The sequence below is a fragment of the Vespula vulgaris genome, chromosome 12 (assembly GCF_905475345.1).
Source record: "Vespula vulgaris chromosome 12, iyVesVulg1.1, whole genome shotgun sequence".
NCBI lineage: Eukaryota > Metazoa > Arthropoda > Insecta > Hymenoptera > Vespidae > Vespula > Vespula vulgaris.
In genome coordinates, this window is record NC_066597.1 from 3867501 (window position 1) to 3895000 (window position 27500).

General features: G+C 31.7%; 2 protein-coding genes across 5 annotated transcripts in view; one reads left to right on the top strand and one right to left on the bottom strand.

Annotated features, from left to right (window-relative positions):
• LOC127068243 (ecdysone-induced protein 74EF) overlaps positions 1-27500 on the top strand; it is a 216380-nt gene that overhangs the window by 42187 nt on the left and 146693 nt on the right. The window lies entirely within an intron of this gene.
• LOC127068201 (U7 snRNA-associated Sm-like protein LSm11) overlaps positions 894-27500 on the bottom strand; it is a 29209-nt gene continuing 2602 nt past the window's right edge. The window contains exons 3-5 of the mRNA XM_051004017.1: positions 15380-15522; positions 8479-8620; positions 894-1320 (exon numbers count right to left, since the gene is read on the bottom strand). Coding sequence (XP_050859974.1) covers positions 1046-1320; positions 8479-8620; positions 15380-15522 — 560 coding nt within the window. The 3' untranslated portion in view covers positions 894-1045. The remainder of the gene's footprint in view (positions 1321-8478; positions 8621-15379; positions 15523-27500) is intronic.

Consider the following 27500-nt stretch of genomic DNA (forward strand, 5'->3'; position numbering starts at 1 on the left):
CGTTCTACTCTTTTATCTTTCTTTTTGTTTTTTTATTTTATTTATCTATTTTTTTTTTTAATGTTTCTCTCTCTCTCTCTCTCTCTTTTTTTTTTATATCACTGAAATCCTTGCATCCAAACGCGAGTGAACATCTCGCGAATATTTTACTCTATCGGATTATTTTTAATTCCTAGTTTTAGCGAAATCCGAATAGAAAAATAGATTGAGGAAAAAGGAACTTGGGATTGAAGGAATATTAGCGAGTAAATAAATAAATATTATATATTTATACGTATGATGTGAATATATCCATGAGATTTTATCGTGAGATCGTCGAATAATAATATTTCCCCATCTTTTGCATTATCGATTGTTATAAAAAGAAAAAAGAAAGAAATCAAAAGAGAAAACAAAAATGCGATTAAAGGATAAATAGACCGTGATAATAAATATTGAATGTCTCTTTGAAATTTTACTGGATCGCGGAACAATATTCTTCTCCCTCGGTATTATCGATCGAAATAAGGAAAAAAAAAAGAAAGAAAGAAAAAACAAAAAACCAGGATCGAAGGGATTATACGATAATCAATATTAAATATTTCTTCGAACGATTACTAGATACCGTGTCGAACAATGTTCCCTCTCCTTGCATTGTCGATCGAAATGAAAGAAAAAAAAAAAGAAAGAAAAAAAAAGGAAAAAAAGAATAATAGGATTACGCAAATACCACGTGCACGAAAAATTTCTACTAAAAGACGTAAATAACGTAAATAATAGCTATTTCCTAAAGGAAAAGAGGACAATGAAATGAAAAAGAAATAAAAATAAAAAATAAAAAAAAAACTATATATAAAAATAACGTCAATATTACGGCGATAATAAATATTGCGAACGCTTTGTATTCGAATATCTTTTTCTTTCTTTTTTTTTTTTTTTTTTAATCTTCGATTTCATTCGTCATAAATATCGGTATAAAAAGTTATAAAATAACGTAGACAGATATATAACAAAGATGAAAGAAAATGCGTAGTACGTAGCGTAGGTAGTACCTACGTGTACTAACTCAATTGATTTTGACAATTATGGCGACCTGTTCTCCCCTCAATAACATTTGTGGCACGTGCCTCTCCAAGGTCTCTGTCTTTCCTTCGATCTTCTTCAAGACTACCTTAGGAACGAAGGTAGTAGTCCTCCTCTTCTCCCTCTCCTCCTTCTTTTTCTTTTCTTCCTCTTTTAGCTCGTCTTCTTTTTCTTCTTCTTCTTCTTCTTCTTGTTCTTTTTCCCTCATCATCATCGTCATAGTCATCATCCTCGTCGTCTTTTCCTTCTCCTTAGTATCTGACAAGTTAAGAGTAACCATGATTAATGCATTGAAAATATTTTCTCATCGTCATTTTTACCGATTTATTTTCGGAAGGATTTCTTGAAAAAAAAAATCATGAAAAGAAATTTAATCTTGTTGTTCCTGTATCAATCTTAAAAATATACTATATATATATATATATATATACATACATACATGCAGTATATACGTGTATGTATGTAAATATATATATATATATATGATTCACATTTTTCTTTGGTTCCATCTTTTCTCTTCAGTCAGTCCTTGAACTTTTGATAAAAGTTTATACAAAATGATCCAACGATTGCACGTACGTACGAACAAAATGTCTTCCTCGTGTTTATTTTTAGATTTTCGCGGCCCGGTAGGATTCGAAAGCTTGTTTATGTGCTGGCATGTGTGTCTATAAAGTAAGCATGAAAATTGGGGGAGGTTGAGAGAGAAGAAAGAGGAATGAAGAGAGCAGTGGCCGGTGAAAGGGGTGGGGGTAGAGATAAAGAGAGGGAGAAAGTGAGAGAAAGAGAGAAAGAGAAAGACAAAGGCAAATAGAGAGAAAAAGAAAGAGAGAGAAAGAGAGAGAGAGAGAGAGACAAAAGTGGGGAAATATAGAGGGAGGACGAAGGGTGGATCCTAAAGCAAAAGGATCAGGGGTAAAGTAGGAGAAGGGGGAGGGAAAAAAGAGGTGGAGGCGTCGAGACACGTGTACGAGGCAGACATCGATCCTGGGGACTGGTGGTCTTCAAGGTCGTCTTGCCTGCCAGCACACTCCCAGCTCTCTACGTATCAACGACCTCTCGACCCCTCAGGATACTCCGAAGTACGTCAGTAGGCCAACCGAGTTTCTGCGCCTTTCGCGATTTCCGTATTTCGTAATTCTTTTTTTCATATCGATAAGGGATCTATATATTCATATACACACACACATATATATATATATATATTTATGTATGTATGTATGTATAGATTTTTTTAGGATAGAATTAGACAATTAGATCAATATACGAACGGATATATATATATATATATATATATATATTGAACATTAAGCTATATTAGAAGAATAAGTTATACAATTGAATAAGATAACTTATCTATTTATGAATATACCATATATCAACATATATGAAACTTTTACTTATGAACGAAATACTTAAAAATGATCTTGAAATTGTAATTAGAAGACTGTCATCGCTTTATAGATATATTGACGTATATACAGTACAGTGATATATAGCGTATAATAATAAATGAATGAAACAAGAAAATGAAAAATAGTCGAGATAACAAAAGGGACATTTATTATTTCGCTAATTTGAATTATGTGGAAAGGAAAAACAAAGTAATTACAAATTTTTATTTTCATAATTTTTCACGACACACTTATTGATTTTTAATTAAACGCTGCTATTCCGCTTAACGTAATTTGAAAAACACTGCACATATATATATATATATATACACATACACATATACATACATATACGCGCACATACACGTGTAGTATATATGTAGTTACAAAACGAAGGTCAAGAAGCGTGACTCCTCGTAGGGATTCTAAGTCAATGAATGAAAACGCGAGACGTTGGAAGGTTGTAGGGCACGCGCCAAACGAAAGGTATAGGCGGAGAAAAGGGAGAGGAAGTACAAAGGAAGAAGACATTCGGGGAAAGAAAAGGAGCAAGAGAGAAAGAGAGAAAGAGAGAGAGAGAGAGATAGAGAGACGGAGAGAGGGATGGATGGAGAGAGATAGATAGAGGGAAACGTGGATCTCTTATATCGAACATAGCAACCACGTTCGTAGTCAAGGTCGGTCCTTGCCCTGCAGTTAAGGTTCGACCTCGGGATGTGTATCCCTTAGCTCGATATATACAACGGATCAAAGACTCTTTTATTCTTTTCTTTTCTTTTTTTTTTTCTTTCTCTTTCTTTTATTTTATTTACTTTTTCTTCTCATTTTTTATTTCTTTTTTCTTCTTTTTCTTTCTTTTATTTATTTATTTATTTTTTTATTTCTTTTCTTGTCCCACGAATAATATTTTACATCTTTGCTTTAACGTTTCCGATCGATTCACTTTAATTCAGATTGGTTTGGACTCGAGTTTGGATCACGGGTTACGGATTTTGAATTTCGGATTTCGGATTTTGTTTCGTTGGTTTATGTTTACGTGTGAAATGTTTCATTGCGTTTAAATATTTTATTATTCGCGCAAACGCACGCACACCTAGCGCTCGCGAGTCCATAAAATGATCGAAAAGGTTACGCGATTGATTTTATCTTGGATAAATTGAAGAGATATAATGGAATTTGAATCGAGAGTGATCAATCAAGGACGAGCTACTGTTGTGAAGAAAACAAAAAAAAAAAGAAAGAAAGAAAGAGAAAAAAAATAAGAAAGACTGTTGCGATGTAGTCGCAACAAAATATTCTCTTCCTTTTTCTTTCTTTTTTTTCATCTGAAAAAATAATGAAAGAATTATTTTTTATCTTTTAATCGAATTAAAAACGTCGACTATCGGATAAAACAATTGGACGGACAAATAATGGCGAATAAATAAATAAAAATATCGGATATGTATTTCTCTCTCTCTCTCTCTCTCTCTCTCTCTCTCTCCTATTCTTTTTTCTTTCTTTTATTTTTGATTTTTTTTTGCTATGGTTGAAAATAAAAATAAAAATTATATTCCGCGTTAGATTCGTTTAAAAAATATCAACGAAGATAAAATCGAAATGAAATTAACGACTGAACGAACAAATACAGAATATGACGAATATAATATATCTCTTCTTTCTTTTTTTATCGATAGGAAAAAATAAAAAAATAAAAAAAATGAAAAAGAAATTATTTCGATCATTGAACTCGAACAAAAATTTTAATTAAAAAGGAAAGCTACGATCGAATCGACAAATGTCACGAATCTTTCGTATACTAGAAAAACTTTTTCTTTCTTTTCTTTTTTTTTTTCATTCTTTCTTTTCATATAATTTTCCATTTATATTTTCATAACTGATACGCGAAGTAACAGTGATTTAAAAATAAATAAATAATTAAATAAATAGAAAGAAAAAAAAAGAAGAAAAAGGAAGCAACAAGTGAAACGTCAGATTGGAAAAATTCTAACAGGAATTCAAAAGGAAATGCGATAGGACTTCCGTGCTAAATAAATAAATAAATATATATATATATATACATGTTAGGGTTTAACCTTGTATCGTATAACGTGTTGCAAAAAGATAACGATAACGAAAAGATAACTTTATATCTATGGATCATTTGATTGAAGGAAAGGGTGCCACCGTATAATACAAGGTTAAAGGACGCGAGAACGTAAAGTCTTTCTATTTCTTTCTACTATAGCAGTGGTAAGAGTCATTCATGGTCAGACCACCACTGGTCGAAAGATCAAGAATATATGCGTGTCTCTTCTCATAGATACACTATTATCTCTATATATCCATATTTAATGTGTGTGTGTGTGTGTGTACATATGTGTGTGTATATATATATATGTATGTAGGTACATGCACGAGTCAAGGAAGTGAATGCCAAGTACGTTTAAATGTCCCCGTGATTGTGAAAGTGATTTAACAGAAAACTATGCAAATAACGCGAGTCAAGATCTTTTTTTCTTTTTTCTTTCTCTCTCTCTGTCTTTTTTTTTTCGTTTTTTTGATCTGTTCAATTTAATTAAAAATTGTATACCTTCGAAAATATGAAATATGAAGTATTTATGAGTAACGTGCATGTATGTTTCTCTACGTGTATGCGTATATGTGTCAAACAGATGTATATACTATATAAATGCAATACTATATACGTGCGTGTGTATTTAGTTTTTCTTTTTTTTTTTTGTTTTAAAGAAGAAAAAAGAAAACAGATATGCGAACTTATCTCGTTTCCTTCTTTTTTTTTTCCTTTTTTTCTTCTCTTTTTTTGTTGGTCTTTTTCTTTATTTTAAAACAAATAAGCGAGGTTATAAATGCAGAATACTTTGTGGTTTATCGTAACGCATTAAACATTGTTTACGATTAACGGTAGCACGTCTAGCGCATATTCTCATTGATATACGAAATCCGCGAGGAAAGATAAGCTCCATGTGCGTGCGTGTGCGTGAAAGATTATAGTATTTCGAGGTCAGTGGAATAACGTTATAAAAGGAGTCGGAGAAGGAGGAAGAGAAAGAGGAGGAATGGCGTGAATCGAAAGAGAATGCACAACTTTACTATGCGATACAAAATTCGTTAAATATTTTAATATAAATATATATGTATGTATATATGTATGCATGTATGATGTATGTACGTATATATATACGTACATCGTACGTGTATATATATGTGTGTGTGTACGCGTGTGTATATATATATATATAATAATAATAATCAATTGGTTAATAATTATTTAATATGTTAAAATACTTTGTAAGAAATAATAGTTTTTTAGAAAAGTTTTTTAGAAGAATAATTTTTTATTTAGATATGAAATATTAAAAATTTATACATCAATTTATTGAAATTATATTAAAAATATATTGAAATAATAAATTAGATGTTTAATATAATTAATAATATTACTTATATCATTTATGCATTTATTATTATGCGATTTAATGTCTAAAAAATTACTGGATATTATACTAATTCCATATACTTATATTTTACTATGTAGATATATATATTCACAAGGTATATTAATGAGAGCTCGTTATAGCAGTATAGTGTTGTAGAAATAGTAGTAGTAATAGATCGTTATGGCCTTAGGATGACGAATTGCCATAGTTGCTTTACTGATATCGCTGATGACAGGTGTAACGCATTAGGATAAAAATAAAACAATGAATATTTCCCGTTGAAATCTATACTCGTGATAATAATTTTACTAACAATCCTTTGTACAGATACATATTTTTATTTTCCTCAAAAAAAGAATATTACGAGGATCGTATGCAAAAATTATTTTTACACGATTCTCGATATCGATTTGAAATTCATTTCATATGTAATAATCATTTATCCATCCAATTCATTTATTAGATTTATTGATTTATTATTTAATAGATAATTGCAAATTATTTTTACGTACTAATTGGATTATCGTTTTTTTTTCTTTTTTTTCTATTATTTTTATTCAGAATTTAATAATTATACATTCATATAAAAAATCATATTATGATTATATAAAGTATTACAGTAAAGAATTAATGTATGAACAAGTGTATACACACAGACGCACACAAATATTTATTAAATTATTTATCGCGTAATGAAATATATGCAATTTATTCGATATTAACAAGAATGCACGCAATAAATTAAATAATACAAATCCAACAGATACGAACAAAATAAAAATTCGTAAAAATTAAATTATTTAATTACGAACGTTCCTTATATTTCGAATTATTTATTCATTTACAACACGCGACACAACGATACAATTTACTTTGCAAAAGTATTGAAGAAACACCAAAAAAAAGAAAAAAATAGAGAAAAAAGAAAGAAAGAAAAAAAGAAAGAAAAACCAAAATTCATGCGACAATCCTACTGCAATATATTTTTTTTGCCTTTTCTTTCTTTTTTTCTGTCTTCCTTTTTTCTCTTTCTTTCCATTGACATTAAAGGTAAAGTCAAGTTAATATTTTTTGTAACAACGACCATAAGTCATTAAAAAGAGGATTCCTTGGCACGATATCAGCCTTGGTTGCACGCGCGCTTCTCGTTGTTTCTTCTAGCGCATACGTATGTACATATATATGTATATCGCCATGTTCCAAAGCGTGGTTCGATTTTTCCAGGGCCGTATCGGCCGATCGATCTGTCGAATCACGCCATGGCAGAATACTCGTCTAGCAAATGTCGGAGGTTACGGTTCTCAACCGTAACTTTTTATAAACCCGATTAGCATCCCAATGATATCTGATTCATTGCATTACGAATGTATGCATACACATAAACACACACGTATATATATATATATATATGTGTGTATATGTATATAAATACAAAAGCATACACACAAGTACACGTGTGTGAGTGCGTGTATATATATGATTGTTCGTTGATCAATAAAAAGATTAAAATAAGAAGGAGAAGAAGTTAAAGAAGATGTTAACTATTCGACAAGAATATAATACTAACGAATTTATAATATTTATTGGATTATTATTATTATTATCATTATTGTTATTATTATACGTTTATGAGAATAGTTATTGAACGAGAGAAATCAATGCAAAGATAGAAAGAAAGAAAAAAGAGAAAAAGGAAGAAAGAGAGAGAGAAAAAGATGGCGATGTTAACGAATTACTGAGAATCTAACTATTTTTATTTTTCCATTGCATAACTATATTGCCAGACATATTTGCATAACTCGAAACATCACATATACATACATACGTATCTACTACACGTTTATGAGAATAGTCATTGAATGAGAGAGATCAATGCAAGGATGAAAAAAAAAGAAAGAGAAAAAAAAGGAAGAGAAAAAGATGGCGACGTTAACGGATTATTGAAAATCTAACTCTAAAAAAAATTTTTATTTTTAATTGCGCAACTATGCATATTTTACTAGGCATTTGCATAATTCGAAAAAGAACACATATGCACGTACATGCATATATATATATATATATACACACACACACAGCCACGTTAATATTAATATTTTTCGGAAGATTAATGAGAATGATTGAAAAGAAAAAAAAAAATGGCGATCAAAAGTAACGATCGAATATCTTATCGAACTTTTATCGTTATTTATCGTAGAAATAAATTGCAACAAACGTTTGGCATAATTTGGAAGGGAATAATTCGCATAAGCGAATTTCGTATAGATGAATGATAATAATGAAGGAAAGAAAAATGACGGATTGTTAACGAATTTAGATTGGGATGTATGCGACAAACTGTGATATTGTTTTTTTCTTTTTTTTTTTACGTTTATTACGTAAAAAAAATTACTCGAGTGATCGTATTTTAATAATTTCTTACGAACATAAGATTCATGAAACATTTTAATATTTGACGAGTCTTCGTTGAAGTAACGTACGAAATAAAAAAGAAAGCCTATGGAGGAAGGGTACAGAAAAAAAAAAGAAAAAATGAAAGAAAGTGAGAAAGAGAATGAAATAAATAAAATAAAAAACGTTACCGAGTGCAGCAGGTGCTTTCCTTTTGCGTTTACGTGTCCAAACCTCGAAGCAATCTTCCAGTGCAAGATTCCAGTGTTTATCAAAGGCAGCCACGTACGCTTCCACGTGTCCTCGCACGCCACGTGCGTTTCTAGTGTAAACCTTAATTTGAAAACAAAATTAGACCGATCGTTCATCAAAATCGATTTATCAAAGAGTTGTAAAGAAGAAAAGAGAAAAGAAAAAAAAAGAAAAGGAACAAAGTTCTTTCGAAGTACGATATAAAACAAAAAAAAAAAACAAGAAAAAAGAAAGAAAAGACGAAAAGAATAAAATATATAACAAGTTGTATAATATAACGTTTCGTTGATAATTAATTAAGGGAATATAATTGAATTATTAATTGTTGGAATATTAGAAATACATACAACGTGTGTCTTTTCTTCAAAAAATGTATCTTTTCCTCAGAAAATAATAAAAAGAAAGAGAGAGAATAAGAGAATGAGGAAAAAAAGAAAAGAAAAGAAATATATATAAAGAGAGAGAGAGAGAGAGAGAGAGAGAGAGAGAGAGAGAGAGAGAGAGAGAAAGGAAGATAATACGAGTCGAGGTGAAATCGGTAGACAATTATATTCGCAGCTGCTGTTCGAAGGAAGGAACCTCGAAACGTATTCGGAATAACGAAAATACCAAGAGAAGGTTGTTTCGAGTTCTCGGTAAAAGGAAAAAAAAATAAGAGAAAAAAATAAGAGAAAAAAATAAAAGAAAAAAAAGGAGAGAAAGGGGTTGGAGGGTGGAAAGAGTGAGAGAAAGAGAAAAAGAAAAAGAAAGAAAGAAAGAAAGAAAGATAGTAAAAAGAAAAGACAAAGATCGATTTAAACGACAAAAATCATTCTTATTATATATATATATATATATATATATATATATATATATATATATATATATATATATAGAGAGAGAGAGAGAGAAAGATAGAATATATATATATATATATATATATATATATATATATATACAGCAGCCTGATACGCGGAAGTATAGTTGTCGTGGCAAGGCCCCTGTCAATGCCTTTCGCGTTGGTATACTACGTACTACCTATGAACGCCATTGTCGCAATGAAAACTAATTGCAAGAAATAGATAGAGATAAAGATAGATAGAGATAATGATAAAGAGAGATAAAAAACAAAGAGAAAGAGAGAGAGAGAGAGAGAGAGAGAACATCGAAGTAGTATTCGATGCTGCTCACGCGTGAGCGTGTGTTCGTGCGTGACTCGTCGTCGCGTGCCTTCGATAGATCCACGATCTTAGAAATTTAATATACGTATATATATATCTACGTCTACGTCTACGTCTACGTCTACGTCTACGTTTATGTGTATATGCATGTATGTGTAAATGTCTATGTATATGTCCGTCTCTCTATACTTGTCACAGTTAACGCCATTGAGGAAAAGCAAGGCGTTATTGTGGATTAACTTGAAATCGATTCTAAGGAATCCTTAAGATTCTTTTACGATCCATCCTTGCTCGATCCAACGAGAAAGAAGATTCGATCGTTCGAAGGACGACATACGCAAGCAAGATCGCCTTTATCGTCGCATAGAGCAAGTCGAGATTTTTCAAGGACCATCTATCTATCTTCTTGATCGTTAACTCACACGATTCTAAAAGGATCTCTGGACACGGAGATCGAAGGATCCTTTTTCATCGGTAGATTGATATTCTAGAAAATCGTATTTTTCGAAAGCCGATATTATATTATATTATGTGTGTGTGTGTGTGTGTGTGTATGCTTAATAAATTCTTTTAGTTTTATTTAGAAAAAGATATAAATATAATTCGATTGAAAATAAAATGAATTTTTCTATTCGGATAAGATGAAATAGTTTTAATAATGATGACTTAATTCGTTCGAAATTAAAATCCCGATTTAATTATTTAGTTCGATTGTTTAATCGTTATTGTACAAATGCATTGAATTATTTTAACTTCCTGACGAACGTACGAACTTCTTTTTCTTTTTTGTTTTGTATTTTTCTTTTTTTTTTTTTTTTTTTTTTACAATATAATTGATATGAATCGGTCGTAATGACGTAAGAGTCGTTATTATACTTCGTATTAGAATAATAAATGAAAAACAATCTAGTAAGTCATTTGTAAGTGGCTTTGAGAAAACAGAAAAAAGAGAGAATCAATTATTAAATAATATTAATAAAACGTTTAATTTTTTTTTCTCTTTTTTCTTTCTTGCCGACGATCGTAAAGATTTTGTAAATTCTTCTTTTTCTTTTTAATAAATCAAACGCGGCGTAAGATGAAAATGGAAAACTATTAAAACATCGCATAATCATTTTCTTCTTGGTATCACAATAACGATCGTATGAAAATAATTTTCCTTAAGAATTAAATCAAACGTCGATATCCGTCGATTAAAAAATTCATCATTATTTTATATTCGCGTAACGATTAAAAAGACGGTTCTAATAGGTCACGTCGTGATTCAAAGCGAACCGATTAATAAATTAAATCACCAATTAATAAACAACTATATTTAATATTATTCAAATGCGTATCCAACATTCTATATCTCTTTTTCACGATCGTTAAAATATTTATTTAAAAAAAGAAAAGAAAAAAGAAATTAAAGAAAAGAAAGTACGGCATAAATGATATTATTTATTATCGTTATTCCACATATTATTCATCATTTATTAAAAAGATTTTAATTTTTGATATTCGTTAAAAAGAAAAAAATAAAGAAGGAAAGAAAAAATTACGACATGAATGATTACAATTATTTATCATTTAATATTATAACATTCGAGTGCAGAGTAAAAAAATAAAAAAGGAAAAAAACATAGTTTCTAATACACATAATGTAGGTCGCTGAAGATAGATTGGTCAAGAAATAAAAAAGAAAAAAAAAAAGAAGAAGAAAAAGAAGATATTGAATCGGAGTACGGTATTAAATTTTGAAGTTACATAATGATTCAATCGTTTCGTGATAATATCGTACGCAATTGGGGATGAGAACATGTGAACAAGTAGAAAGAGTAAGAAAGAGAGAGGTGTCCCTTTCAAGGAAAGAACTTTCTTCGTTGGTGAGACGAGTCTTTGAAGGTCAAGCGATCGTCTTTTACCGATCGTAAAGAGTCCTCTTTCCGGATGCAAATGGCTTCTCGTTGACGACGACGAACGATTAGGCTATACCTTCAAGGATAAGACCGATGATGATCTTACATGATTTTACATAGAAAAAAGAAGAAGAAAAAAAAAAGAAAAAAAGAGAGAAAGAGAAAAAGAAAGAGAGAGAAAAAATATATTGACCAATGAAATAACGATCCTACGAATATATATATATATATGTATGTATGTATGTATGTATGTATGTATGTATGTATGTATGTATGTATGTATGTATGTATGTATGTATGTATGTATGTATGTATGTATGTATATGTAATGTAAATGTATATGTATATGTATCTCGCTCTACTAACTAACGACGAAAGTTAACGAAGGTAATTAATCAAGCCGAGTTACGCTCGTCATTGTCGCATGTACGATCTTTTAATGGATTCTAATTATGGAACCTGTTTTTAAATCGGAAATGGGAAGGAACGCGATCGTGAAAAGAATTGGGTCGACTAAAAAAGAAAGAAAGAGAAAGAGAAAGAGAAAGAAAAAGAAAGAGAGAGAAAAAGAGAGAAAGAGAGAGAGAGAGAGAGATGAGAAAAACAACAACAAAAAATGGCGATCCTTTTATTGAGTTTTCTTTTTCTTTTCCTTTCTATGCCTCTGTTTCGTCACTAATATCTAATTAGTCGAGCGAGAGAGAAAAAGATATAGAAAGAGAGAGAGAGAGAGAGAGACAGAAAAAAAAACGACAAGGAAAAATAGCACTCGTTTTAGACAATATTCTTTCTCTTTTAATTCTTTTTTCTTCTTTCTTTCTTTTTTTTTTATTTTTTTAATTTTTAATTTTTTTATTTTTTATCGATCATATATACATCGTTAATGATAGCACGAACGATAAATATAAATGTATATAGACAGATATCATTTGGAATGTCTTCTTATCCCTCTCTCTCTCTCTCTCTTTCTCTCTCTCTCACTTTTTCTATCTCTCTGTTTCTTTCCTTTAATGCGTTTCTTAGTAAGAATAAACGGAGTTTGGAAAGTTAGCAATCGATTTCCAGCTAGCGAGCTCGACCAGCCGGACTTCCAAATCTAGAAGAACTGGATTTTAAAAGCGGAAAACGGAATCAATCATCATACCAAATCTTTACAATCGTTTCTTCTTTCTTTTTCTTTCTTTTCTTTTTTTATCATTATTTTTCCACCTTTTTCTGTTTTTTTAGGCTTCGTTGTTTTTCTTTTTCTTGTCCTTTTTTCTTTGTTTTTTTTTTTTTTTATTATTTTTTGTTTGCTATTTAACCGGTAACGCAACATCGGATTTCTCTCGATTTGCTTTCTTATTGACGATCGAAATAGCTCATTTGAAATAGAACTAGATATTTTTAATGAGCTCTTAGTTAATCCTTCTTTTACTTTTACTTTTTCTTTTTTCTTTTTCGAAAGGTATCCGTAATATCTGTGATTAAATTGTGAATCGATGTTGTTCTTTCAAAAAGAGATATATAAAGTCAATGGAAAGTCAATGAAACAAAAAATATTTTTTGCTCCGATAAATAAACAGGATATTTTGTACAAAAGAAGGTTTACTAAAAAAAAAAAAGAAAAAGAGAGAGAGAGAGAGAGAGAGAGAGAGAGAGAGCGAGAGAGAAGGAAGAAATATATATATATACATATACATAAAATATTCTGTCGAAATTTTACATTTAAATACTTATTTAAAATTTAAAAACTTTATTTAAATTTAAAACGGAATCAATAATCGAATACCTTTTTCCTTTCTTTTTTAGCTCGATTCGATACACAATACGTTTGAAACTAATTAACAATAAAATCAAAATGAAATAAAAATAAAATGAAAATTATCTTTTCCGTAAAAAAAAAAAAAACGAAGAAAGAAGATATCTAAAATTACGATGTATAAAAGAGAACCTATAAATAATTAAATAGATAAATAAATAAATAAGTGAATGAATTAATGAATCAATGAATGAATGAATCAATGAATCAATCAATCAATCAATCAATTGATTGATTAACTGATAAAAATAAACTCAGGAATATTCCCTGAAATAAATTTACTAATAACTATTATAACCAACTAATAATACAACGAAGATATAAAAAAAAAAAGAAGAGAAAGAAAAGAATGAAACTATTTGATCAAAAAAAAAAAAAAAAAAGAAATAGAAAAGAAAAGAAGAAGAAGAAAAAGGAAAAAAAAAAGAAAAAGAAAAAAGAGAAAAGAAAAGGAAAGGAAAGGAAAAAAAAGGGACGAAGGTTCCCGATTATTCGTGTTTCCTTTGGAAGAAGAGAGAAGATCGTTCGACCTTGTCTTTTTGCGTCTCGAACGAAAACTTAAGAGGTACAAGGGATGACGAAAGGTTCCCCTTACCCTCCTGACTAAGTTACCATGACTACGAGTGTTGACCCCAGAAACGTTTTGCTTTCTCCTTTATATATATACATATATATATATATATATATATATATATATATATATATATATATATAAAGCATAGTATAGAATCGACGGTATACACATAGGTCTTTCTAGGTAGCATAGTATATAATATCCCTTTCCACCCCCTTGAGTGCGGTGCCCTTACGAAGGGCTGCCGCACGTGTCACTAGAGCTTCGAGTTTGTCGACACGCCGCACCATGCCGCGCCACGCTGGTCGAAAACGCGAAAGTGTGTCAGTCGCGTGTAATGTAGATACATACATATATATATATATATATGTACGTAAGTGCGAGTCCCAGCGCACAATGCCAGGGGTCAGAAGAAGAAATGGCACGCGTAGGCGAGTTCTCTTGGATTCGTTGCTTTCAGGGCTGCCCACGAACTTTTCTCTCTCTCTCTCTCTCTCTCTCTCTCTCTCTCTCTCTGTCTCTCTCTCTCTCTCTCTCTGTCTCTCTCTGTCTCTCTCTTTTTCTTTTTTGGTACTTTTCTTTTCTTTTCTTATCTTTTTTGTCACTTTATTTTACTTGTACATTTTGTTTTTATTATTTTTTTTTTTCTATCCTTTTTATTATTTTTTTTCATCTTTTGTTCTTTTTCATATGTGTGAGAAATATAACATGGTCGATTTCTCGCAATCAGATCTCGATAGATCGCGATATATTTATGTATCGTATTTTGTGTATGTGTGTTTAATTTTCTTTTCATTCCTTTCAGTTAAGTTAAAACGAATAATTTTCCATTTATGAATGTTCGATAATATGAGTTATCATTTTAATGGTATTATTGTTACTTATTTCATTTCTTTCTTTTTTCTTTTTATTTATCTTGATATATTTATATTTATAGTATTATTTTAATGATATAGTATTGGTAGTATTGCAGTATTCCTATGATATAGTATAGTACTTTATTGAAACTATAAGTAGAGTATAATGCTATAATAAAGTATAATACTGTATCTAATACTATAAATACAACATAATGGTTTTAAAAATAAGTATATTATATTTCTATTCTTTCAATACAGTACGATACAATATAACACTATAAAAGTAGTATAATATAATACTAATATTATATAAATATATATATATATATCGTATATATTTCAAAATTTCTTACATAAACAACTAATATAATAAATATTAATATGAACAAATCATCTATAATGATCGAAATCAGCAAATGATTTAATATTCGTTGAAAAAACGGAAAAATAAGAAAGAAGATAAGAAAATGTTCGATCAAAAAAAAAAAGAAAGAAGTAAAGATAAATCTTTTTTTAACAATCGACAAAACAGAAATTCGTGACCTACCTTGATACGTATCCTACTTTCCATGCATTCATAGAGCATTCCTAACGGTCCAAGGATCTTCGGCATTTTCGTTAGAACATTAGATCCCTCTTTGAATTTCTTACCACGTCCTATCGTCTTTGATCTTTCTGGATCTTCTTGGCCTGCAAACATATACATACATACATACATACATGCATACATACTTAAGAGTACCTGCTATTATCGACATTGAAATCAGGTTCTCTAATCTTTTCTCTTACTTATTAGATCTTGAAGGTATTTTAAATGAGAAACCTACGATTTCTGGTATTGGTTGAAAAGAGAGAAACTGAGAGAGAGAGAGAGAGAGAGAGAGAGAGAGAGAGAAAGAGTTTCTTATTGTACACCGGCGATCGCGTTGACACCTAATTACGTGACTTCAACGATACTTATACGACTATACCGATAAGATAAGTAATTACGCGATGTGTAGTCATAAATAAAACGAGTATTGCTATAAGCTATAATTTAATGTGCGTATCATATCGATCCCTCGCTTTATTCTTGTCATTATTTGAAAAGAAAAAAAAAAAAGGAAAGAAAAGAGAACGAAAAAGAAAAGAAAAAAATTTAATACAAGAGAACAACTTCCTTCCATTTTTTTTCCTCTTTTCCCATTTTTCTTTTCTTTCTTTTCTTGTTTCTTCCTTTTTTCTTTCGTTTAAACGTATCCCAGGAAAGATCAGTATTTGTTTTAAAGATCTAAGTTCAAATCTCTTTAATGACGGAATATTACTATTTCAACGAACAAACTATATACTTGTTTGAAATTGAAACGACGTCATTTTGTATCTATATACAGATAGGTATATATACATATGTATTCCTCGTTACGTATAATGCAGTCATTAGATATACATATACGCATTCATTAGACGTTTAATGGACAAACTATACTTGTTTCAAATTGATACAACGTCATTTTATATTTATATGGATATATAGATATTTTATTCATTAGATATTGAATAAACAAACTATATGTAGTTGTTTTAAATTAAAACGATGATTTTCTATCTATCTATCTATCTATCTATCTATGTGAATATGTATATATTATACACACACATATTGTGTGTGTGTACATGTATATGCGTATTCTGAAAGTTTGCTTATATTTCTACTATATAAATCGGATCCTTTGGTCGAGCAACGATCTTATCGAAGCATCGATTTCTTCCGATCGCATGTTCTACTCCATTCTTCCCGTTTTTATCATAAAATTACGCCACCGCGACGTCGATATTATCGACCAGTCTACCGGAACAACTTGCGTCCATTCTTTTTCTTTTCCCTTCTTTTCTTTTCTTTCCTTTTTTTCTTTTTTCGAGAATCTTATATTAGGGACAATGTTCAATAAGAAACCAATACGATCTTCCCGCCATAATGTTCATTGGTCCAATTTCTTTGGCGGGAAAATTCAAATCAACAGAAGTATCAAAAATACTTTCTTTTCTTATTTCTATATATTTGATTATTTAGACAAAAGAAAAAAAGTATATGGACAATCTGTGTAAATTGTTTTGTTGTTACTCTCCTCTCTTTTTGTTTTTCGTTTTTTGATCATTAAAACATTTAGAAAGTTTAAGTTCGAATTGTTTGTGAGCGAGTTTAAAACGCGACATGTTGACGGTACTATTTAGCGAGAAAATTTGAACCGGCAAATTTTTTCTTTGCTATACTTTATCTTTCTTTGAGGATGGATTAGGGGAAAGAAAAGGAGAGAGATACAGACAGTATCGTTATTTTCATTTTTAAATCGATCGCGAATCATTTGAACAAGTTTAATTTTCTTATTTTCGAGTTCAATTTAGAATTAATCGATCGATGATCGATTAATGAGAGAATCAGATATCAGTCGACTCGAAATGTTTCGCATTAATTTTTCTTTTTCTTTTTATGCAAAATCCGATACAGAAGACGATTAAATGAAAACTTTATGCGATTCTTGTTCGAGGACTATTGATCGATGATTGGGACACTTTCCACTGACAAACTTTTGGAAAAAAAATGTTCATTTTTTCATACTTTCACTATTGCGAATAGAACTAATTAGATATAGACTACATAGGAAATTTGCAACTCGGCAAAATATTTATAAAAACATTTATCCTCGAATGAATCAAATGTCTAATAAATATTGTACGCTAAAAATCAATGCGATATTTGTTGCATGATTCCGTTCAGTCAACTCTTCTTAGCGAAGAATTCTAATTCAAAATTGACCTCATTTTCGTCTTCATATTTAATTTCCTTAAAAAAGGAAAAAGAAGTAGAAAAAATAAAGAAAGGAAGGAAGAGCCAAGAATATATATTATCGCGATTAATCCTTTTAAGTATTAAACTTATAAATACTAAACGTACGTTTTAATCGTACGTTTCAATTAATGATAATAAAAAAAAAAAGAAGAAGAAGAAGAAGAAAAGGAAAAATTATTATGTAACTTCAAATTTTCTCGTCGATCGTCGATAAGAGCAAAAAAAAAAAAAGAAAAAACTCCGAACAAACAAACAAACAAACAAACAAACAAACAAACAAACACACAAACGAAGGAACAAACGAACAATAAAAGAATTCATTTCGTTTAGAGCCATTTAGAAAAGGACATTATTCGAAAATAATATCGTCGATCGCGGAAATATCGATGTGACTAACAATATAAGTGCGGCCCTGCGGTCGTGGCGCGGAAAGAGGAACGCTGCAAAGTTACGTAAAGGCTCTCGGTGAGCTGCTCTACGCTGCACATCGCACACGAGTGCACTTATTTTCTCTCCCTCTCCCTCTCTCTTTCCCTCTGTACCTCCCAACTCCTCTACCACCCTCCCTCTTTCTCTCTCTCTATCTTTCTCCTTCTCTCTGTCTTCCTTTCTCCGCCACCTCTTCTTCTTCTTCTTGTACCCCCACTTCTCGAACCTCTCTCTTTCTTTCTCTCTCTCTCTCTCTCTCTCTCTCTCTCTCTCTGTTTCTAACGTGGCGGTGCGACAAACGCGTCCGATCTCAGCGTTATTTACGTGCAAGTGCGAGCAAGAGGTCCGATTCCAATTGGCTTTCTCCGATAACTTTCATCCACCTTAAGAAACGTAAAAGAAAGATATATATATATATATATATATATATATATATATATATATATAGAGAGAGAGAGAGAGAGAGATGTAGTGTTCTGTCTCTTTCTCACACACGTATACTATCTCTCTCTTTGATTTGCTAGCTAAGTGATCGACCACTCTTTTCCACCTTTCTTTGTTTCTTTCCGCGTTTCTTGTGCGCGCGAGCACACGTTACTTTCACTATCCTGCCGATCCGATTTCCACGGAAAATCAAGAAAAAGTGTGAGGAAAAGAGACAGATAGAAATAGAAATAGGGAGAGAGATAGAGATAGAAATAGAAATAGAAATACAGAGAGAGAGAGAGGTGGGTAGAAGTGGGGTGTGGGGAACTATGAAGGAAAGGGATATCAATGTTTTATCTTTAGGGAGGGTTGTATGTATCCTACACACACACATATACAATACACACTTGCGTATGCACGCATGTATACGCATCTTTGACGTATAGAATAAGATTTGTTTAGGATACTGCGAATATTTCTACAAATTGGAATGCAAAATATTTGCAGAATGGTAAAATATATGTATGTATATATTTATATATATATATATTAGGGTTCGTTCTACGTATATAATACAAACATGAAAAGTTTCTAGATCGGATGAAAAACTTTCTAGATGATATTAATCATCTGCGATTTATTTTTTCTTCGAGTTTCTTCATCGAATACGGATTTTTAGTTTCTTTGTTCTTTTTTCCAGACATCTAGGTCTAATCAGGAAATCTTGTTACTTTATTATCTAAAAAAAGAAAAACGAAAAAAGGAAGTAGAATCGATATTATCGACATTTAAAATCATCTAGGATCTTTCGAACCATCTGAATACTTTGTTTTTTTTTCCTTCATCCTGCATTTGCAAAAGGAAAAGAGAATTTATTCGTAAGATCTAAAAGTCTATATTTAAAATTATCTCCTATCGTTTTTCTTTTCTTTTTTTTTTCTCTCTTATTTTTTATTTTTTTTTTTTTTTTTAATTCTTTTTTCGTTAAAATAATCATATATGCAGATTATAAAGTAATATTCTTTGATAGATATTAAAAATATTTTCAAGATATTTCGAGTCAACGTAAATGAAGGACTCTGCAATATATATATATATATATATATATATATATATATATATATAATACGTTAAAAGATTTTTTCTTTTTCATTTTATTCTTTTTATTTATTTATAGATAATAAAAAATTTGTCATTTTTATGGTCTTTAGAATAATGAAAGATCACTAAAGATAGAAACGTAAGATGGATGTAAGATATAAAAATTGAATAACGATCATTTTTTTTTTCTTTTTTCTTCCACTTCTTCTTCTTCTTTCTTTCTCGAAGAGAATTAATATTTTTTTGTTTATAATTTATAAAAAAAAAAAAGATATTTTATTTATACTCTACGGAGGGAATGATATAATTAAAATTAAATTAAATTGAAAATTAATTAACATACATTATCGGGAGAATAATTAAATTAAAAGGAAGATATATATTTTATGAAAAAATATATTAGTAGTGTATTTATTAATACAATCTATAACATCACACAGAGAAAACTAAATCAAATTAAATCATATCGAATCGAATCGAATCAAAATCTAATTTAATTAAATTTAATTGATATATCTCAGAAAAAAGAAGAAATAGAATTAATTAAAAAGGAAGAATTTTTTTTCTTTTTTTATCCTCTCTCTTCTATTTTAAGAAAATTGCGAGAGAGAATAAAGATATTTATAAGAAAAGCTTAAAAGTTACATATGTATGTCTGAGTATATATAACTATATATATATATTTATTTATCGAGTCGGTCACGTACGTAAGAAAATAAAAAGAAAGAGAAAAACAGAGAGAGCAAAAAAAAAAGAAAAGAAAAAGGAAGATGTTCGTCGTAAAACGAGTTATCAAAATTATTCTTCGCCCTCCATCTCTCTCTCTCTCTCTCTCTCTCTCTCTCTCTCTCTCTCTCTCTCTCTCTCTCTCTCTCTCTCTTTCTCACTCACCTCTCTTAAAACCATCCGCCCGCATTCACTCGAAAGTCGTCGTACGCGTTTTACGGCGATTTAACGCAACGTATAAAAGCCGAGTCAGCTGGAATATTTACTTCAGGCAAGAAAGGGCCGCCCCTGTGTGTTTACGATAGCCGTGTGCCTTTCCAGCTTCACTTTTCTCTCTCTCTCTCTCTCTCTCTCTATCTCTCTCTCTCTCTCTTGCACATTCTAGATTTCTCTCTTATCCTCTCTTTTTCTTCTTCTTCTTCTTCTTCGTCTTCTTCTTCTTCTCCTTCTCCTTCTTCTTCCTGGTGTTCGCGAAAGAGAGTGAGTCAGTCTTTCTAGCTCAAGCACAGCAAGTTTAGAAACGTTGCCTATGAGATGAACGAAAAGAAAGAGAGAAAAAGAGAAAGACAGAAAGAGAAAAAGAGAGAGAGAGAGAGAAAGAGAGAAAAGTAGTAATCCAGCTTTCGACTTTTTCTTTTACTTTCTTTCCTCCGATTCTCCGGACGTTTTCTTTCGCGCGCTCGTAACGCTCCGTACCACCAAAGAAGAGTAGGGAGAGAGAAGATAACGAGAGAACGTGTTCACGTGCGTGAACCACGGAGAGAACCGTTAGGATCGCGACTGCTGAGAATAAGAGAGAGAAAGAGAGAGAGAAAGAGAGAGAGAGAGAGAGTTGCTGTGGTGGAGGCCACGCAGAACGGTCGCTCTATCTTCTCAACCTTCTCATTCTCATCCACCTCCTACTCTATGATTTTCTTTCTTTCTTTCTTTCTATCTTTGCTTTTTTTTTTCTTAGTTTTTATACAGTTTTTTTCTTTCTCTTCTTCTTCTTCTTCTTCTTTTTTGTTTTCTTTTTTTGTCGTTCACTTTATTTTATTTTGTTTTATTTTATTTTATTTTATTTTAGTTTAGTTTAGTTTAGTTTAATTTAGCTTAGTATAGTTTAGTTTATTTCATCGGATTGATTATTATATCTTATTAATAAATTTATTGGAGGATTTTATGAAGGTGTTTTTTATCAGTTTTTTATTTTTTGAAATCGATGGATATTATTTATATGGGGGATTGAAGGAAGATTGAATATGTTATCTATTTTTTTGTTAACGTTAACGTCGTCGTGATTGTTAATGGTTTTTTATTTCTTGTCAAATAAATTTATAACCTGGTTTTCTTTTTGAATTTGTTGAATGTTTTCAGACATTATTTTCTTGAGATTTATGATCTTCTTTTTTTGTTTTTCTTTTTATTATTTTTTTTGTTAATATTCTTATCAAATGAATTTATCGAGTAGACAAATTTATGGGAGATTTCGATTTGGTTCATTATAACACGGTGGAAATTATTTTTTCAAGCTTTTTTTTTGTTGGTTCGTCTTAATAAAATAATCGTTAATATTTTTGTCCTCGTTGTTATCTCTTTCTTCTCTTTTTTCTTTTTTTTAGATCATCGCCATTTTTCATGATATCATGATCGAATGCGTTCGTAAAAATTAATGCGAAAGAAATCGGATAGAATTTTCGAATTAGTTGGAAATTATTTTTTTTTTTTTGGAAATATTGTTGCTATATCTGTTTTTTTTTTTATCGATATTGCTATCCTGATTGTTATCGATGATTATTATCGAACAAATATATATTCTCACAAAATAATGATACAACTTAAAGATTTTTCGAATTAGATAAAAATCATTGTCCCATTATCGTCGTCCTCGGGCAATAATATCAATGATTATTTTATTTCGTTTTCTTTTTTTTTTTGCAAATACACACATTAAAAAAAAGACGAATTTCAATACCTAATCACTCTTAATCACTTTTCAAGAATAAAATGTCAATCATTCTCGAGTGTCATTCTTCCTTCTCAATTATCATTATCTTCAACATCGAATGATTATCATCAAATCAAATAGAATTTATTATATAAGAAAAAGGAATCTTGAATGATCAACACTCGAAACCACTTTCCAACAATGAGACGACAATCATTCTCAAGTTTCATTATCTTTCTTTTTTTCTCTCTTTTTCTTTTTCATTATCATCGAATCATCGTCCTCGTCATCGTTATTTATATATTATTTCCATGAAAAAAATAAATCTTAATATCAGAATAAAAGAATGTCTTCCGAATTAAATATTAATCATTCCTCTTTCTCTCTCTCTCTCTCTCTCTTTTTCTCTCTTTCACAATTGCCATCAATAATTTTCATTGAAAAACGAAACACTATCATATTATCATTTTCTAAATAACATAAAAATCATTCACCCTCATTCTCTATTCTATCATCACCATCATCGGAAACAATGTTGATGAAATAAACATTAAAAAACGAGATCTTTCAAAGCAAAACCTCGAAATTACATAAAACTTACTCGCTCTCTTTCTTTTTCATTAGCATCATTATTATCATTACCAATAATCTCTATAAACGAGTACGTACAAAAGCAAAATCTTATCAGCAAAAAACCTTGCAAAAATTATATAAAACATTCTTTTTCTTTCTCCCTATTTCTATCTCTCTCTTTCTAATAACGTTAACATCGTTATTCATCACTATTACGATCATCATCCTCATCTTCATCATCCTCGTAGTCGTCATCGTCATTGGGTAGACGCAGGTGGGTACGACGGCCCCTGGAGAATGTTCTCGCAGGTGGAGCACCACCTTCATCCTCTCTTCGCGTGAACACCGTGCTCGAACGAAATATCGAAGCAACAGACAGAGAGAGAGAAAGAGAGAGAGAGAGAGAGAGAGAGAGAGAGAAAGAGAGAGAAAGAGAGAGAGACAAGAGTGAAAGAGAGAAAGAAAAAGATGGTAACAGAAAGGAAAGTGGTGGGGAGTAGAGCCCTATGTGTGCTCGCGGATGATCCCCAGGTTGAGTCGCGCTGGGTTCAACGTCCTGCCGGGCAGCGCACCCGAGGCAGGCAGTCGAGCAGCCACCAGACCTCTCTACACATATACATACACGTATACATAGAGACATAGACATACATACACACACATATATAAATATAGGGAGATATATAACCACACGCGTTTGCACGACGAACACATGTATGAACTTATATATGCATATACGATACGTCTACGTTCTATTATGTGTATATATATATATATACATATTATGCTTATTATATACTTATTCGATTATATATGTATATATGTATGTATATAAATATACATATATGTATGTATGTATGAAAGTATTATATTATATATATAAGCATAGAGCATGTTCAACACACCCTCCTTATGTTATATAGTCTAGTAGATATTTGTATGCGTGTATATGTATGTATGTATGTATGTATGTATGTATGTTGTGTGTAGGGTATATCAGCTTCGTTGGCGAGTCTCGTAGGTACTGTTACTTTTCCGCGACCAGGCCCTTTGCCCTCTCTCTCCTCTCTCTCTCTTATTCTCTCTCTCACTCATTTTCTCTCTCTCTCTCATTTTCTCTGTCTCTCTCTTTCTATCTAGCGTACATTCTCAGGAATCGTTCCTTATGTGAAAACGGTATTCTCGGTTTTGTTACTGATACTCAAAATCGTAAATTTCTTCTTCTTTCGTATATCTTCGAAAAGGATAGGGAAATAGAGAAATAGAAAAATAGAGATAGATAGTGATACATAAACATATATAGAGAGAAAGAGAGAGAGAGAGAGAGAGAGATCTCATCTCTTTTAATGATGATCAACGTTATAACGGAATCCAATTGTTATTCTCAGTTGTCATTGATACTCCAAAATTGTCATCTTCCTCATCAGTATATATTCAAGAGTGAAAGAGTGAATGAATATGTACGTGCGTATATGCGTATGAGAGAGAAAGAAAAGGAGAGAAAGAGAGAGAGATGGGAAACAAGAGAAAGGGAAAAGAGATAGAAGAAGATATCTCATCTTCTAGAGGAAAGGGGGTGAGCAAACGAGATTCCGGAATAAAGGAGAAATCACTCTTACTGTTATATAGCGATACAGACTGTATGATAGTGGTATTGAGAAATAGAAAAAGAAAAACAAGAGGAGTAAAAAAGAAACAGAAAAATAAAAGAAAGCAAAACAAAAAAAAATGGTTGATAGTGACACGTGAGGTTACTCACGTAGTCGATACTCGAGCGCATTTCATTTCGTTCATATTTCTAATCTTTAAAGAATAAAACAAAACAAAACAAAACAAAATATATATATATATATACATATTATGTGGAAGTAAGAGTAAGAAGAATGCGAAGAATGGATAGAGAAGTAAAAAGAAGAAAAAGAAGAAGAAGAAGAAGAAGTAGTAGTGGAAGAAGAAGAAGAAGAAGAAGAAGAAGAAGAAGAGAAAGAAGGAGAGGGAGAGATAGACAGACAGACAGAGAAATAAGATAGATAAATAGATAGAGACAGAGACAGACATACGTACAGACAGACAGAGAGAGAAAGAGAAAGAAAGATAGAGAGAAAGAAATGGAAGAAGGAGAAGGAAGGTTGGGTGTGTAAAAGGGGGATGAAAAAAACTGTTAGCGATTCGACGTGCTCGATAGTACAGTCATCTGTTACAGAAAGACGTCGCGTCGTTGGGATAGGTCGAGTTAGTGTATAGCGAGAGAAAGAGAGAGAGAGAGAGAGAAAGAAAGAAAGAGAGAGGGAGAGAGAAAATGATAGAGAGCGAAAGAGAGAAAGAGAGAGAGAGAATGATAGAGAGCGAAAGAGAGCGAGTGAGAGGGAAATAGGGAGAGAGAGAGAATGATAGAGAGCGAAAGAGAGCGAGTGAGAGAGAAATAGAGAAATAGAGAGAGGAGAGGGTGGTAGGGTAAGAGGTGAAGGCTTGAGAAGAGGTGAGGGCGAGGCGGTACGCTCGGCCACGAATGGCCGAGGAATTGGATCGTCCGGTCTACCGGGTGTCGCAGACTTTTCTCTTCTTCTACTTCTACTTCTACTTCTACTTCTATAATATTTCGTACTACGTCTATCTTTTTTACTCTATTTTTCTATATCTACTCTTTCTCTGTCTGTGTGTATGTGTGTCTCTCTCTTTTTCTCTCTCTTGGTTCGTTCGTCTGTCTCTATAATTCTTTCTTTTTTATATCAACATAGTTCTATTTGCGTTGGTGAAAAGAGAGAAAGGGAAAGAAAGAAGGAATGGGAAGAAAAACTGGAAAAGTCGAGTTGTCAGGCGGAGAAAATGAATTTCTAACTACGACATGTGTATGTAGCTATGATAACGTTCGATTCCGTTACTCAAGAGGAAGAGAAAGAGAGAATGAGAATGAGAGAGAGAGAGAGAGAGAGGGATTCAACGTGTATTTTGCGTATTTATATATATGTATGTACGTATGTATATATTATAAGTACATATATATATATACATGTACATATATACACACGTATGTGGTGTGGATGTAAGCAGATGAATGTGTATTCTCTCGGTTGGAGAATTCAGACGTTGCTGGTAAGACTCGAAGAAAGATTTTACTCGTTCCTCTTCTTCGTCTTCGTCTTCGTCTTCTTCATCTTCGTCTTCGTCTTCGTCTTCGTCGTTATCGTCGTCGTCGTAGTCGTCGTCGTTGTGACGTGTTTCAGGAATCGTCGCGACGACGTAAAGGCAAAAGTATGTCACGTTGCGTCAGGTCAGGAAGAAATCTCTCTGGCGGAGGCCAGACCTCTCTCCTATATACGTACTACGAAACGAAGAAGAAGAAGAAGAGGAAAAAGGATGAAGAGAAGAAGAAGAAGAAGAAGAGGGAGGTGAAGGTGGAGTGGGTGGAGGAAGAGATGGAGGTGGAGATGAAGGAGGAGGAGGTAAAGGAGGAGGAGGTGCCAGAGGAATCGCACTTACTCGGCTCGAGTTTCGCTCTGGAGATTATCAGGAATTCCAAGAATGAAACAACTCTCCGGTAAACTTAGTTTCGATGATCCATCGATCAATCAATCTACGAATTTATCTTTTTATTCGCTTCGTTACGATCAACATCTGTCTCTCTTTTTGTTTCTCTCTTTCTCTGTGGGTGTATATATACATATATGTGTGTATAATTAAATATACGAGTATTGATAATTATTACGAGTGTGAGTTACAAGTATTCGTAATAGTTATATATAGATAAAAATATATATGTATATAATATATTATTAAATAAGTGAGTACTTATTGAGATTGAAATAAGATCGGTAAGATACTCAAAGAAATTACATGATCTCTGGCGAATACTATTTATTTGTATACGTGAGTTATAATGAAAGTGTGTGTAATAAAAAATGTAAAAGAATATATATATATAAAGAGTAAAAAAAGAGAAACAAATTCGATTCGATAAGATATATCAGATATGAATATCTTATGATTGAGAAGTTTCATTGAAGAATTTTTCAAGTTTTCTCTCTTCTTTTTTTAAAGTCTTCCAAACGATAGAGATATGCATATATATATATATATATATATATATATATATATATACACACACATATGGCGCGTGGCAAAATTTTCGGTCTAGAAGAAGACGAGAGCGCAGTCCGAGGCGTGGAGCTTCGGGTTCGGAGTCCGAGGTCGACGCCCGGGCGCAACAAGTGCTGCACTACGTACGTATATATATATATATATATATACATATACATATATATATATATACACATATATACATATATATATATACATGTTCGTCGGAAAGGCACCCCACCTCGTGTGCAACTCGCACACTCGCGACCGTTCCCTCTCTCTCTCTCTCTCTCTCTCTCTCTCTCTCTCACCCCTTTTGTAAGAGAAGCCGACCTCTCTCTCTTTCTCTCTCTCTTCTTCTTCTTCATCGTGTTCACCCATCTCCATTGCTTCGTGCACTCGAGAGAACATCGTTGAGAGAGACAGAGAGAGACAGATAGACAGAGAAAGATAGAAAGAGAGAGAAAGAGAGAGAGACAGAGAGAGAAAGAGAGAAAGAGAAAGAGAGATAACGCCAGTCGAGTGTCAGCGTCGTGCGCGCGTGCCTCCATCGCACACAGGCGCAAACACCACCGTCCTCCGTAA